The 16,447-nt window shown below is 29.8% G+C and overlaps 1 protein-coding gene across 5 annotated transcripts in view; it reads right to left on the minus strand.

Moving 5' to 3' along the window:
* Positions 1-16,447, minus strand: part of LOC123006356 (neuronal PAS domain-containing protein 4) — a 35,768-nt gene that overhangs the window by 9,983 nt on the left and 9,338 nt on the right. For 2 of the 5 annotated variants that reach the window (XM_044400777.1, XM_044400781.1), the window contains exons 2-4: positions 15,237-15,418; positions 11,168-11,229; positions 133-255 (exon numbers count right to left, since the gene is read on the minus strand). In XM_044400777.1, coding sequence (XP_044256712.1) covers positions 133-255; positions 11,168-11,229; positions 15,237-15,418 — 367 coding nt within the window. The remainder of the gene's footprint in view (positions 1-132; positions 256-11,167; positions 11,230-15,236; positions 15,419-16,447) is intronic. The other 3 variants (XM_044400780.1, XM_044400779.1, XM_044400778.1) reach the window with 3 other exon arrangements.

Here is a 16,447-nt window from a genome sequence, read left to right on the forward strand (position 1 = left end):
ACATTCACACTTTTTTAACAAATGACCTATTATTTAGATATTCCTTTGCATGAGCGATTCGATTTAATTACGTAGTTTTTGTGTTAGTTTTCAAGCTCATTCTTAGCCTTAAAGCTCAAAAAGTTCGCTCACCTGTAAAACACTCACCATGGAATGTCCCAGGTACTCCGCAGCATTGTCCGATATATACAACAGCTTACCATTTTGAGTCATCATCATCAGAAAGCCGTTTAATGCCTGAAACAAAAAGAATTTCTAGGTTTCAATATTACATTTTTTAAACAATACTGGAGTTACATTTTGTTTTGTTATAAGATCAAAAAAAGAACTAAAATGATAGAATTGGCGAAGAGAAATAGGGCAATTTACTCAATAGTTTAAGAAAAATCATTTACAAAAAGACAAGAAAGAGGGCAATAATAATAATATTACTTAGTTTTGCAGAAAAAGGATAACGTAAACATTGTGAATGGAAATATGTACAGGTCCCGCAACATGACGCTGCAGGACCTCTAGAAACATCAGAAATTGTGTGAATGAGTTTCACCATTCATAAAACAGTGGAAGCACAGAATAGATTTTCTGAGATATCGAATTACGTCACATTCCGATCGGAACTGTAAAATTAAAAATGAAAAAAAGTAAAATATAAGTAATATAACACTTAACTCCTCAAGATTATTAGAATCACCACCAAAATAATGCACTGTGAGTGCTGTAACAGATCCTTTCTTTCATTCAATAGGTACTATTGAGAATTAAGTACCACAAATAATTACTAATTAGGAGACTACCAAACAAAAACTCACGCCAATTTGACGATGATTCAACTTCTTTCATAAAAAGCTGTTCATAAAACCTGTTATTCCCTACGAATGGAAGTCTTGTGCTAGTTATAAACCTATTTTTCTGTAGTTATAGTGTATTATAAAAATTATAACTTCGTGCAAACAATTGTCATACAAATCAAAATCCATATTCGAATTTCTCTGTCAAAAGATCTGAACTACTAGTAGCAGGTCGTATCAGATGTTGTGAATACTTTTAAAAAATCTTAGAGAAAGGCGCTTTTAATTAGGGAGGTTTTTATGTAAAAAACATATACCACCGGTTATTTGATTAAATATATTTTTCTCTCTAATTAAAAAAATAGTTTCTGTTAATGTAATAAAAAGCAAAGTATAATAAGGCAGTAAGTCAGTAAACAATACATAGAAAGAAAAATAATCCTAAGAGTGTAATTTTACACAGTGAACTAGGTAATAAAATTTTCGGGAAATAACCGTAGTATAATTTCATCTGATTATCCTCTGTGCAATCGTCTCTATCTAGGATCTAGCATAATGTATTGTTTACTTTCTCTAGACACAGCATCGTGTTTGTGAATTGCATAATAAACGTTGGATTTAAGATTTTTGGTGATTGCTGAGTAAGTATGATGCAGGACGAGAACAATTGTGTAAAATGAGTTAAGACAGATTATTATAATTTGGATTAAAAGAGGTGTTTTTGTCCATTAGTATGTCATGAAAACAGAGATTTTTGGGAAACCGATTGATGGAGTCTTTATGAAATAATTTTTAAAGCATGCTTTATTTCAGAAACCTTTTCATTAAGATTTTTAACTTTTAATTAGTTTTTATCAACACATTCGTCATAATATTGCCCGGGTTAGGTGTCTAAACTACCTAATTATTTTCAGACCGCCCCGAGTTCATTAATGTTTTTTTTTCTTTTTTAATCTAATAGTAATGGTTGGAGTTAATTTTATTTCTATAGCTTTTTTATCCATTTGTGACCACAAGACTTAAACAAGTTTAGTTGCAAATAGACTGACATTTTAATTTCTTTTTTTACGATTATGGTTTTATGGACAAAAAGTTAAGTTATCATTTGAAATTTGTTTAATACCTTCTCTTTGAAAGAAGAGGCCTGATGGGGTGTTCGATGGGGTCAGTTCCAATCTTGTTCCGAGGAACAACCTGGAAGGGGATTATCAATGTTAGATTTCTGATTTGATTTTAATCTACCAAAATTAATTATTGTCGATTTATTTTGTCTGAACTTACTAAATCCAGTTTTTTTATCATCTAGGCATTTACCTTCTTTAAATAAATGAAATCGTCAAGCTCATATCGAGTATATTCATTTGCGTGTTGATCGAATCAAATTTAATTTTTTGTTTTGCACTGTCAAAATATTTTTTATCTTTTCCAAAAATTTATTTTGTCAGATTTTTTAATTCGTTTACGTAATTAGTTTGTAATTTATCTTCTGCACGTGTCATTAACTCATTAGTCAGTGCTAAAGTAGGACAAAGTTTATTGAATTTTGGAGTAGTAAAATTTTATTTTTCCTGTTTAAAATAGTTTAATAAATAAATAGTAAATTTATTTTTTTCTGAGTATTATCGTTAATGGAAATTTCAATACTTCAAAAAACGATATAGCTGCTAATTTTTTTTTCCTGTTATAAAAAACAACAACAAAGTGTAGAATAGGGATACTACAAAATTCTGCAAACTGATTAGAAATCTTAATTTAGTATTAACTATGAAAGTTACCTTGGTTTAATGTGAAGCAGTTCACTCGAAGCGAGTAAGAGAACAGTAATGTATTGCTCCTAGCATGTAATATATTCTTTAATGATCCTCTATCAGGCTACAAGATCTTAAAAGTAAAGCGTACTCACCAGTTTTTATAAGATCAATAATAAATTGAACGTACACTTGGTCCAAAATAAATTATCATTTTGGGTGTATCAGATATATTGGTTTTGGTTGTTACACTGGCTTCGTTAACTAAGCTAAACTATACTTAATATAAAGTATATATAATATTAATTTTTAACAACAATATAACCTTTCAAAACGCCCCTGTTTTCTGTAGAAAAATTTAAAGAAAATTGCAGTGTCTGGTCTATCCATTTTTTGTTTTGTGTGCGGAAAAAATGTTTTATTAATATATTCTATAAAGTAATAATCATAATAATTATTAAGTGAGTTGGAATGACAGTAAAGGAGTAGTGCCTTCTAGTAAAAAAATTGTAATTTTAAATTTTTTGGTGCGTGAAAACAATTCTCATAAATTTTTACATTTAGTATAGATATGAAACCACCGCGCTTATCCATATACAGGGTGTCAGATCTCGCGCCCCAGAAAAAAATTTAAGTAAGATAAGATACCAGGAACATGGAAAATATGTTTAAAAAATTCTATCTGTCAAAATTTGTTTTTTGACATTTGACATTTTTTTATGTCTATATAATGATACTGATGATCTTGTATATGTTTTTCTATAACTATTTAATAAAGCTCACAAAAATTTTGCCAATAAAAGCCACAAATAACATTAAACAGAGTTACAATTTAGGATACAGGTTCCTTGTTTCCTCTTCTAATAGCCTTTAGCACAAAAACTTGGAGAATTATTTTTCCAACAGTAATAAATAGAGTCAAAGTGCAAAATTTAAACACTCATAACCTCGAAATTTTTTTAAGAAAGATTTTTTTTAATATTTTTTTTATGTTCCTGGTATCTTATCTTAACATTTTTTCTGGGGCGCAAGTTGTGGCGCACCTATATATAAAAAAACAACAATAGTTAAAAATCAAAATTAACCTGTCCAAGAGTTAATTTTAATTTAATAATGAATAAATATCCCACTAAATAGATATGAATCTTGGATACGTATTCTTTTGCCACTCACTCACGGTATATTTATTTAATTGTGCAAGGATACTTTATGTCAGATTAAACCCAGTCTTTAGTATCAAAAAATTTAGTACGTTTTTATTCCTTAAATTTAAGTTGTAAATACATAATTTTAATTGTATCTCATGACTTTATTTATTATGCGTTGACTACTTTAAGAATAAAACTGGCAGAAATAAACTGTTTCAATCACTTCACATTTTTGATGCTCTTCAAAAAAATTGTAGCAAAGACTACAAAGCAATAGCATTTAATGTGGTAATTACTACGCGTCAATTCAATATTCATTATTTTTTAATAGTACTACTTTATAGTACTACTTTAAAAAACCGATTCTGATGTTGTTTGAGAAACAAAAGAGGTCAATTTGATCTTTATTGTTATTAAAATGTAAAACAAATGAGGATGTGAACAAAAATTTCAGGTGATGGTGAACATAAATATTAAATATAAAATAATACTCAGTAATTTTAATAATCAATTGTTCAGTTATATTTAATTTGCCTTAAAAACATAACATTTACATGTACCTACAGGGTGAGTAATTACTGTGGCGTCGAAGTGTACTGACTTTATTATTGAAAGTACGGACACGCATGGAAATCATGCAACATATTTTAAATATAATAAATAAAACATGGAAAAAAACTTAAAGTCGGCAACAGTACATCAAAAATTTGTTGCTATTTCGTGGTAAAAAAAATAAAATGTGTATTTGTGGTTTAAAAAAAAATTGTATCTGCACTTCTATTAATATTTTCTATCATCGTCTATCACACTATCGCATACGCGGTATAGTGCAACCTTCTTGAATCGTCGTGTATAGTAAGTTGTTAAAACTGCATTACCTAAATTTATTTTAAAATATGTTTGCGATTCTATTATTCTAGAACCGCATTCAACTTTTTTTAATGACCAACATTTTATTTCCACATTCGTATTTGCTTTGGTAAATACTATCTTTTTTTATTGATATTTGTACATATTTGTATGTGCTTTGACTGAAACCCTTCTTGCATCTTTATTATTAATGATAAAAAAGTGTTTTTGTTACTTATGGTGCTGACATCAAAATCATCAAACTTTGCAATTTTCACACATACACATAATAATACATATATACATTATAATAGTCATTATGACATCCTTTACATTATTCAGAGAACATATTTTTTGCAAAGAAAAGATAAATAAATAATTCAGTGTACGAAACATGATCAATAAATTCGCTGAATGGAGCCCGCTGTCGTTTTAAAAATACAATCTTAGAACGTTCTGTCATCAGACCACCAAGTTGCAATTCTACCAATTTAGTTTGTAAACCTTTGTTTCGTAACAAATCAAGTACATCAACAGCCTAAAAATTTTGAAAAATTACATAAATATTAAAACTGAATTTAGAACCATTTAAGCACTGGAACAAAATTTACACATTATTCCTGTAACTTTACCAGATCCGGAATTTTCGGTTTCCTCTATTTTGTCTTTTTCATCCAGGGAAGGTTCAGTTTTACTGCTTCTTTTAACCTTTAAGTAAAAAGTTTTGGTAAAGTTTCAGGAATAATGAATTTTTAATCATGGAAACGTTGGAATGTTATAATTATTTACGGGGAGTGTGTAACTCTCGAGCCTGTGTATAAATGATTTTAATGGTAAGAATGGTGGAAATAGTTCGAGTAAACAAAAGGTTAATGAGATATCGATGTTCTGCACAAGTACGGTGGGCCCAAATCGCCATACTCGTATTAGCCTGATTTGTCACCCTGTAACTTTTAGTTGTTCTCTAAGACTAAATTGATCATGAACGGAAAACAGTATGACATGGTCGAAAAAATCAAAGAAGCCGCAAAAAATCGGATAAAAGCGTTCACCAAAACTTAAGACTGTTTTAAGAAGTGGAATTAAACCGCATTTGTAATTTTCATAATAAATTTTGTTTAACTCGTCCATTCGTCGTATTTATTGATCAAATCTCGTACGTTCAACAAATCGATAGATTTTCTGCTGTTCTTAAGATCAGATACGAATTATTATACAATGATGTGAACGTAAGCAGTCAACATAAACATTCTGCAGATACTTATTAGATAATTTTCAGTTGAATATGGAAGAGAATGTGACGTTGATGATTTTTTTACATAAAATTGTCATTTCTGCGGTTCAGGTATACAAAAGTGGTAAGTGCTGGAGCGAGCGTGGCCATTCGCGCGAATTTGTTGTCATTATACCACCGGAGCAAAAAACCATGCGATGTGTAGTGTACGTGTTTACACTACATTGCTTAATCCGTGTCTTAATCGATACAGTTGTGCATGTATCTAGATTGCTTCACCACATATTGCCATATTTAATGACAGACTAGTCAGATGAAGAGCGGCAGATATTGCGGGCGGGTCCGTGGGAAAGTAGTCGTGTTCCCCTCGGCTTGAGGTCACGAGCTGACCCCAGCTTGTCCCCCGTACCCCGCGTTTCTTCGATACAGATCCGCCCAAGTGCCCTGAACTAGCCCTGTTTGAATCCGTTCTCCGATAAAGATGGTCCGACTAATCCTATGGCCTCTCTTTTATTTCTCAGATATTACTCAAACCTACAACAAACTTCTTTCTTTCGCATACAATAAATTATAAGTGCTTGTTATACTTTCTTTTTTTGAGGCCGGGCTAAATGCAAAATTCGAATTTGTCTAAGAAATAACTTCGAGTTTAATGAACCAGAAATAAGATCAACCTGATTAAAGGTCTTGTTACCGTTAGTCCATTTTGAGTTTTCATTCTTGTTTTTAATTTTGATCCTTCGCCAACAAACACTATTATCGGAATCTGTGAGACCGATGTGGACAAGTGAACCAAGTTTCATCCGCACCTTTTAAAACACGGAAACAATTATCTGCAAAACTTTTAATAGAAAAACATTTGGAGCATCTAATTTATGTTACACAAAACAACCGACTGGCACAGTCCCATCGGTCAATTCTAGATCCAATCCAATATTTTTTATTAAAAAAATACAGTTTTGTGTCTTCCATACAAGTAAAATTATACATTTAATTATCTTTAAGTATTCTCCGGACATAAATCAAACAAAATCAGAAATTCGGTAATGCGCTTATGTTTATGGTAAGATAATCGAAAAGTCAGGCCCATTTATTTTTTATTTCCTATAGAAAATGCTTGTACGCAACTGGTTTTTGATATAACCAATTCTCACAATGGGGTGTAAAATGTAGAATAATTTGAAGCAATAATCATTTTATGGTTATGGCTTATGACGGATTGAAGCTGAAGCGACCATCTGGAGAATGCGGCAAGTCTCTTTTTTTAATTCACCTGCGTTTATGTATTTATAATGTGACGATCACACTCATTTATTTTCTTTTAGGGTCTATACATATATTGTTAACATTATTTATAACTAAAGTCAGATTGCCTTAGCTCAGCATAGATTTTACAATTTTTTTATACTTATATAAAGTTTTTACGAATAGAAAAATTATTTTATATTGGTTTAATGCAAAATTATTTCCATGACGTCATTTGCACAGCAATTGAATGTTGAATTGTTGAATGTTTCCAAAATTAAAAATAATTAAAAATTACTTTTGTAGTTGTGCAAAAAATAACCAAATCATATTATATCGTAATTGACATGTCGTAGAAATAATCGTATAGACTTAAATAGATTTTATTGAAAATTACTGACTGAACTCGCTATCACAAGGGTGAATTTGATCCATTTTCTCCAAGGAGATTAGGTGAAATTGAAAGGGTTGAAGAAAATCACTTTCTGAAATTGTAAAAATTTAATATATATATATAATGAATCACCGTTGTAGAATAATATGTTTTGGCATTCAGTTGCCATCATCAGGATGAAATAGAGTTACATATATTGAAATTGAAATTGTCATAAAAATATTAAAATCTCAAATTTGGACCTAATTTTCAACAATATGTTGACCCAAAAATAAAAATAAAATGTCTTGATCACTTCGAAACGGCATTGGCTTCACTACCCTTCCCATTATTTCATCATTTTAATTTTAAATAACCACTAGAATAATGTGTTAATTCTATTCCGTGGTTGAAGATGATGAAAACTGATTACCGAAACATGTCCCTAATTCATTAAATTTTTACAATTTGGGGAAATGACCCTTTCTTTATCACAATAAGGGTTATCATTTGAAATAAATATATTTATTTTATATTTTAATTTTTAAGTAACGTATTTTTAATTTTTTTTTATATACGCTTGAAAGCAATTGGACTTAAAGCACAATGACGTTTCTTTTATTTGAATTTTTTACTAAATTTTCCTATGATGTTTTTTAAGTAACATATTTTTAATTATTTTTTTTTAAATACGCTTGAAAGAAATGCAGTGGAGAAATTGGACTTAAAGCACAATGACGTTTCTTTTATTTAAATTTTTTACTAAATATTACTAAGATGTTTTGAGTGGTACGAAGATTCAAGTTTAATGTTTTTAGTTAGTTAATTCTGAACGAAACAGAATAAAGTCAATCTTTTTTGACGTGAGAGATTTTTATAATATTGTAATCCGAAATTAATATCACTAACATTTTTAATATGACCAAATTGTAAAATTACCTTTTTGATTCAAAAAACTGTATTTACCTATAAAACAAATAAGGTGTCGCAAAAACATGGACCCAACTACATTTAAACTAAAAAAATATCCTAGAGGAAGTGTAAGCTTTCTTAAAACTTATTAGTGGCTGATGTAAATACATATTGTATAGTTCAACCATAAATTCAAACGAGAGGACTATTACGCGTTTACGCATTTTAAATCTGGTTGTTGTGATTGGCTGATCGCTGCAGGAAAGCTCACATAAGAAACTTCATACTTTGTATAGTTAGTTTTAAGTTCTCGTGCGTCAGTCACAGTTATCGAAATCGGGTTAATTTTCGCAACCTTTACGATTTTTTTTCTGTTGTCCTAAACTAATTTATCTTGCCCACAAATTCAAAGTTTACGGCGCATTATTAGGAACCTCCCCACATGCCAAACTTGATGACAAGAAAAAGAACCGTTGGTACGTTGGTAGCGTGGGAGGAAGGAAACATTGCAAAGATACGCTTCATTGCGGACAGTATGCCCCTTACAACGACCTGTTCCGACATTTAATAAAACACAATGTAGGGTGCTCCATTTTGATGACGATCACGACTTTTTGGCTATTTACAGGGTTATCTTGATGTTTCAATTAAAATGACTTAAAAAAGGGAATTTCTGTGTGATTATTTATAAAAAGACCAATAATAATATCAACTTGTAAAACTATTCATACTTGTATTTGAACAAAAAATAGGACGTACCCGCTGTCTACTTTCCCGCTAACGTGAACGAAACCCATTGCATTTTCGGGTAAAGGTATACCAATAAGTTTGTCATTGATTGTTTTACGTAACATGTACCAATTTCAATGTAACTTTAATTACATATTGTTGATTTTAATAAGCTTACTGGTGGTTGAAATTAATATACGTATTTCTGATACATACTAGCAAAATGTTGAAAAAACCTATCACGCGTAAGCAGTTTTTTTACAAAACGTACTATAAGGACTTACAAAACCTAACAAAACTAAAACAACTTTTAAAACATAGTTTTTGCAGGCATGTGTTAATAAAATATACCACAGAATAAATAGTTTGCAACAATACATTATGTTACAATAGTGACAGTGTTCAATGAATAATTTTAATTAATTCTATGTATATGATTTATGCGCTTAATAACACCGTTTTTTGTTGCACTTGATTCTTTTTTTATTCTTTTATATATTAGTATTTTTATTTTGTTCCTCATTGGATATACAATAATGAAAATGAATTTTTTTTGGGTAATTTTACTCATAGACGAACTTAATCGGAATTTATATTCCGATGGTTTATACCAGGTGTCCAGGTGAGTCTACTTTGTGTGTAGTTTCTTAAAACACCTCTTAGAAAAATTAAATACCTTACACCACTCACTCTGTATTTTATTGTATACACTATACACTAAACTGGTATCTGACCTAACCAAAGAATAGTTTTTTATATGTATGTAGGTATATTTTCAATAAAAAACAGTATTTTATGTGCTAATTGTCAAAAATCCTTAACGAAATTCATTTACAAACATTTAACTGCAGAAAATTATTTGAACAAGTTATCAAAATTTGATTTATATGTAGTTATTAATAAAGCCTGGCTTGGGAAGGCTTTTAATTGCCCGAGGGCCATTATAAATTATCTCCGTGGTTTATATAACGATTTAACTTTAGCCCCAAAGTAATCAAAACTAGTTAACTGGTAGTATTTAGGGTGAAAATTTGGTGATTTTTTCGATAAGTACGCTTATGGGACAAGAATTGGAAAGATTGTCAGCAAAGTGAAGTGCTTTAAAAAGCGTGTGAAAGTGAAGAGGGTCCGGATTAACTAAAATATGAATTTATCAGGCACATAAAAATAAACCAAATACCTTTTGAAAATGGCTCAATAATATGATGCAAACACGCAAGTGAGTAATTGTCTCATTTGAGAACCGAACAGAAGAATTCCCACGATGGACTTTAGATGCATCGACCAAATAGCAATTACTCTAACCGCTGAATACATAATTCAAGCAGAAGCCGGCAAAACGATTAGACACTGCACAATATTATATACATAACATGCTTGAAACATTACAAAAAATTACAGCAAGATCACAAATGATAGTTTACTTGTGCCCCCGTATGTTTTTCAATAATCATGTAAAATGATTAACATTCCATTGCAATAACTTCCGCAAATCGATTACTGGTGTCGATGAAATGTTAGGCACTGTTATTGAACAAATATTTATTAAAAACAAATTTAAAAATTAATAGAATTTTCGCTTAAAAATTAGGTACGAATATATCTTAAAAAGTGGGATCAATGAAATAAAAGGGCATTAGTTTGATCAGTTAACTGATTGCGAAGCTTTTTAATAATGATACGACCCGAAAGAGACGTCAAAATATGCATCAAACAAAAAAATAACAAAATTTTAAAAATAATAAATACAATGTGGAAAAACGAGTATCTCTGGTATCAAACGTTTAAAATTATTGGGTGTATGAATATTATGACAAAAATAACGTAAAAATATTTTTAATAAATACAAAGCTAGTAAGTATTCGTATACATTAACACACGTATGGCATCTAACCATTAGTTTTTGTAGTTGCTGCAATATTTTTAGGGTGGATGTTGTCATTCATCCTGCTTTTTAAAATAAACAAGTTTATTCTAACTCTTATTAGGAAGTACCAGAAGTTTATCCCTATAAACGCGTCCGATGAATATAATACCACACGCGTATTATAAGAGTAACACGTCCTAGGAAAAATTTATTTAAACCGTTTTATATGCTATTATGTTTCCAGTAAATAATAATTACTCAATAAGAAACTCACCTTTGAAAATCCGATGTTGGGTGTTGGTGACTGGTGCAATCCCACATCATGGCATTTGAATGCTGCAACAAATACAGCAAAATAATTGTGAAAATACTACAATAATCTCATCAATAACGGACTCAAATGCTTATTATTATAAAAAGTATTTTGTTAAATAAAAGCCTTAAGGTTATAGAGTAACAATAAAATAAATGCTATTATTATTATCGATATTTATTGTATTTTGTACCTGCCAAAAAATAATAAAGTATTAAATATCTGGCAAACAATTTCCATAACTTTTGCATTCTATTTACCTGGGGGTGAATACTGCTATCAAGTAATCATGTCAGAAATGATTTTACTTGAAATCGATGTAGGAAACCCCACATCCCTCAAGCTAGCATAACTACTGCATACACATAATGTGTAATTTTCTTATGATTTTTTTAAACAATATTGCATGTTTTTATTATTTATCTGCTCGCGGGCCATAATCTTAAATTACGTATGTACATATAATGGTTTATCTAAGTTTATTTAAGTTGCTTGCTATTGAGAAACTTTAAGTTAGTTTGGGATTATTCTTCCTCCTTTAGAAGACAAGGAGATGTAAAAACTATAAAAGGGCTGATAACCCCATTATGCTAACATTAAATAAAAATATTTAATATAAATAATACGTTATGGTGACTTGGCATTTGTAATTCAGGAAAGTCATACAGAACATAGAACAAAAGTAAACAATTAGTAGTTAGTCATTATAAACGTTATTATCCGAATGTGCATATTTAAAAACCGTTACTATTTAGACGAGTTAGTGACACTTTTTAGTTATAGCAGTATTGTTATAATCTGGCATTTATAATTGCACTTATTACATGGCTAATTAGCCGCTCTGTATTCAAATCTACATTAAGGTTGAACAATACCGGGGGTTATTACGTTTCACGAAGACGAGATGGGGCTGATTATCAATTGGGCAACTATGTCTGTCTTCAAAATTATTTTGTAGAAGTGGCGCCACCAAATACAAGTACAAAATAAAGCATTATTCTTCGTGGTTCACATGATCATGGCAAATAAACTAAAAAAAAATCAAAATTCATGACGAAACAATTTCAATTTGTGACATAGGTATTTGGGCAGTCAAAAAGATAAAACCGCATTATAAAAAAACTTATACATATGTATATTCAGTTTTGCTGTAAATGTTAAAAATAATTGGTAAAATAACAGCTAATACTTGACATCTTTCAAAATACAATACATCTGGTCTATTTTTTTTTGTTGAAAGGCACTTAAAACGTTGTTAAGAATATTTGTATTGGGAAATTTTCAATTTAGTATATACCCTTCTTGAAACGCAAAAGGACACAGAAATCACAAGTCGGAAGTAAATGCATAATCTCGGGCCTTATAAACTGATAAAGAACAAAATAATATATAGTAAGTATATTGTATATCTTAATTATGAAACTTCATTAAAAATACCTATCATATTTCGTCAATCTCATTGTAATATTCATCTCTTAAGATAATTATAAGATATAATTTTTGTTCATCAAAAGTTGAGAATTTTTTTATTACTAATCAAAAATGACAAATTTGCAGGTTTTTGGACGACCAAAAAAAAATTTAACTTTGGAAGTCTGTCAAAATCATGGTCATACGTATTAAAACCGTTTAGTCAAATAATCTTTGCAATACTTTCACGAAACTTATAAACTTAAATAGTATGTACTATAAACACATAACATTTACTCATTTTTAGCATATTTACATTTTTATAAAATTTAAATATTGTAGAATTTGAAAAAATCTCTTATACACCGAAATTCATAAATCAAGACAAATTTTATTACTAAATTAACTAAAAGTAATTTTGGACAGTACACAAAATAGATTTGTATACTCATATCTACAAATGAAGACAAGGGCGTCAATTATCCAAAACAATAATAAATAATTCTGCATTTAAACAAAATTTCGTTATTCTAATTTCTATCAGGTAGTTAAGGAGTATTTTAAAAGCATTTTAGTGAAATGTAGGTTCGATAGTTTTATTAGTGTTGGAATAGAAAGTATTAACCAAAATAAATTATAAACGATACATACTAATTAATGGATGTTTTAACAGATAACAACATGATTACTGGTTATTAGAGCCAGTTAGGATACATAACAAATACAAATCCTTTTAAGAACACTTTGATCATGTCGTTCCAAGATTGCACAGAAGCATTTTTAAACGAAAAAGACAATAGCAAACGTTAAATCACGTATTTTGTCTAAATAATGGAAAAGGTTAGATTATCCATTGTTTATTGAAACCGAACTGTGGAATATTAAGTCAATCAATGTCCGTTTTGTGTCTGGTGACAAAATCCTCCATTGATTGGACTGTCAATTAACTCTGCAGCAGACATGTATACGTGCCTGCGAACGCTTCTTATCTGATCCGTATGTCACTTTAAAGACTCTGAAATGTTTATAGAATACTGAAGAATATGTCGAACTGGCGTCATCTATTTGCAATTAGTTATTTCACCCATTAACCCATGGCATTTAAACTATGGCGGATAGGATGTGTTTATTTATCGCATGTTTTCAAGGTAATATGTTCAATTGTACTGTAATGCATGGTTTATGATACTCCTTAGCATCAACAAAATACATGAGGAAACACTCATCTGTTGTTAATAGTTTCCAAATTACAAAATATATTTAAGTATGCTGGTCTTATTAATTCATCAAAACATTTACTTTGGTTTGGCCTAATTCTTAGCCTACATTTCCGTAATTTAAATATTAAAATAGCAGCAGTCTCGAAAAAATCACCTATTTGTAACCACTGCATACTCTCCTCCTTCAACATTGCGGTTTCTCCTCAATTTGCGATATTTATCTTAGAACAATATTGGAAACATATATTAGATTTGGTAGTTAAAGGAGTAATCCATTGAAAAAACTGACGAAATGTATTTAACGACCATCTACTTATCCCGCTATAATTTTCTTTAAATGCAGTCATTAGAATCATTTATCATATTTGCTTGTGTGTCTACCTATACTGTAATTTATATGTACATACAAATATTTTCATAACATTCTCATTATTGATGAGTTGCTGGCGGTTGTCTGTAGCACAAAAAGGGTTTTTATTTACCTATTTTACATCTTCTTTATTAAATACTTTGGATGATATATAATGAAATCTTTGTTGTCAATTTTCAACTTCAATACGATCGTTGTTGCGACCAAGTACTTATTCATATCATATACAGGCTGTTTCACTTAACAACTTCTCAGAGTCATATCAAAGGCACCTCTAGTTTATGTTACACTAATTGTGACTAACTACTATAAAAATTTAATGTTTTTATTTAATTAATTGGCTGAGGAGTTTTAGGTGAGACGCCTGTATATAAATATAGCACGTATGGAAAAAGTCGGTTTGGATCCCGTTGCTGACTTTTCTCATCGGAGTTTTTGAAAAAATAAATACTTTGTAAAAGACTCAGGACTTATAAAACGACAGTAATGTAGTTTATCGGTCTTAGATAGATTTTGAGTTAGGGAATTTTGGAAAAATTTTTGTGCAGAAATTCCCATATTGGCTCAGGGACCCCAGAGCCACCTTCGGTGAAAAATTCAACGGATTGTGTCAAAATTTTGGGTATGTTTGAATAATATCCCGGCAAAGTTTGCATATGAGCAAAACCATTCAAATTGGTTACCTTTATTTTTATTATTATTTTCAGATTGTTTTTGTTTAAAATATGGTAATTTTTTGAAACGCCAGTAGTTTTCAAACTTTTTAAGGAAATAAAGTTTAAAACACTCTTAAAAAAATCATGAGTATTAATAGGTATAAGTAAAAATATTCTATTAACATATAAAAATCTGTGTAACTAACGAAATATAATTATTTAGTTATGGTAGTTTTATGCTACCAAGGTATGTATGTTCAACTGAATAAGGTTTTGTCTTCTTATTCGTTATGATTGTTATAAACGCGCTAAGTTATTGTTTTATACAAATGGCAAAATCTTACATAATAATAGTCAACTATCAAAATACATACCTTGTTGAAAATAATTAGCTTTCCTGACATATACACAGACTAGTGCCATAAGCTGCAGTTGTGAAAGCCTTTGCCTCGTCGATGGTGGTAAAGGTAATAACTCACGCAAATTTGCTATTTCTGCATTTATTAGGTCTCTTCGTAGCTTGCTGGCTCCTTTGGTCGATTTGTTTGCATCAAACCTTCAAAATAACAAATAATCGGATGTCTGATAAACAAAACAAAAGATTCTTTGTAGAAGAAATATTTCTAATTTCATGCAATTATTTTTCGGATCAAGACTTTTTAAACAGTGCTAACTTAATAAATAACTACATAAAATAAAATTAGACATACTTCATTTAATTTCTTATAAAGAAAAGAAAGCGTTTAATTGATTATCGTTTCAAAAGTTTTTGTGTCATAGCTACTGTACCCCAATTCTTATACGAAATAATCGTTTTCACGGCAATGTGTACGGTAATCCACCACGTGCTGTAACAAAAATTTTCATCTATTCAAGCCAAAAAAATTTGTTTCGCACGCTAGGACGTACTCGAATTAAATCGTACAAACAAACAAAGAAAAAAAAATATTTAATTACCTTAATTTTCCACTTCTAATAACTGAATTATCTTTTCTGTTTTCAGTTTAATTTATTAAAGTGAAAAATGTTTTTGAAGACTAAATAAAGTAAGACATTTATTGCGTATAAATAAATAAAACAAACTTACATCCACCAATTTTTAATTCACTGTTAATTATTTTCGAAAACTTCATGAAAAATAGCAATATAATACATAATTAAAAATGAAATTTAAGTTTTCACTTTTACGTTCTTTAAAATTTCATAAATATAATATGAGAATATTATCTACGTACATATAATAATTAGGTAAATCGTATATTTGTTGTTGGTAATTTTTTGAAATATCTCTCGAAAGTCAAAATCTTCTGATCAACGAGTGTGAAGGACGAGTAATATTTGCCTGCACGAGATGTCTATCTAAGAAATTATCGATTTTGAAGCGTACCACAAATAATTTATATTTAGAAAGAAAATACGGTGTGATTTCTATAACTACAAACTTTGAATGCAACCAGTTATACACTTATGTCATTTTTTTATGGTTGAGTGATTGTGGTTCATGTCTGAATTTTTTAAATATACCAGACACCTAATAAAAGACATCAAATCAAATTTAAGTTCCTGGGATCGTATAGTTATATGA

This window comes from Tribolium madens, unplaced genomic scaffold (genome assembly GCF_015345945.1).
Source record: "Tribolium madens isolate multiple individuals breed KSU strain unplaced genomic scaffold, Tmad_KSU_1.1 Scaffold_2;HRSCAF=44;Tcas5.2_LGX, whole genome shotgun sequence".
NCBI lineage: Eukaryota > Metazoa > Arthropoda > Insecta > Coleoptera > Tenebrionidae > Tribolium > Tribolium madens.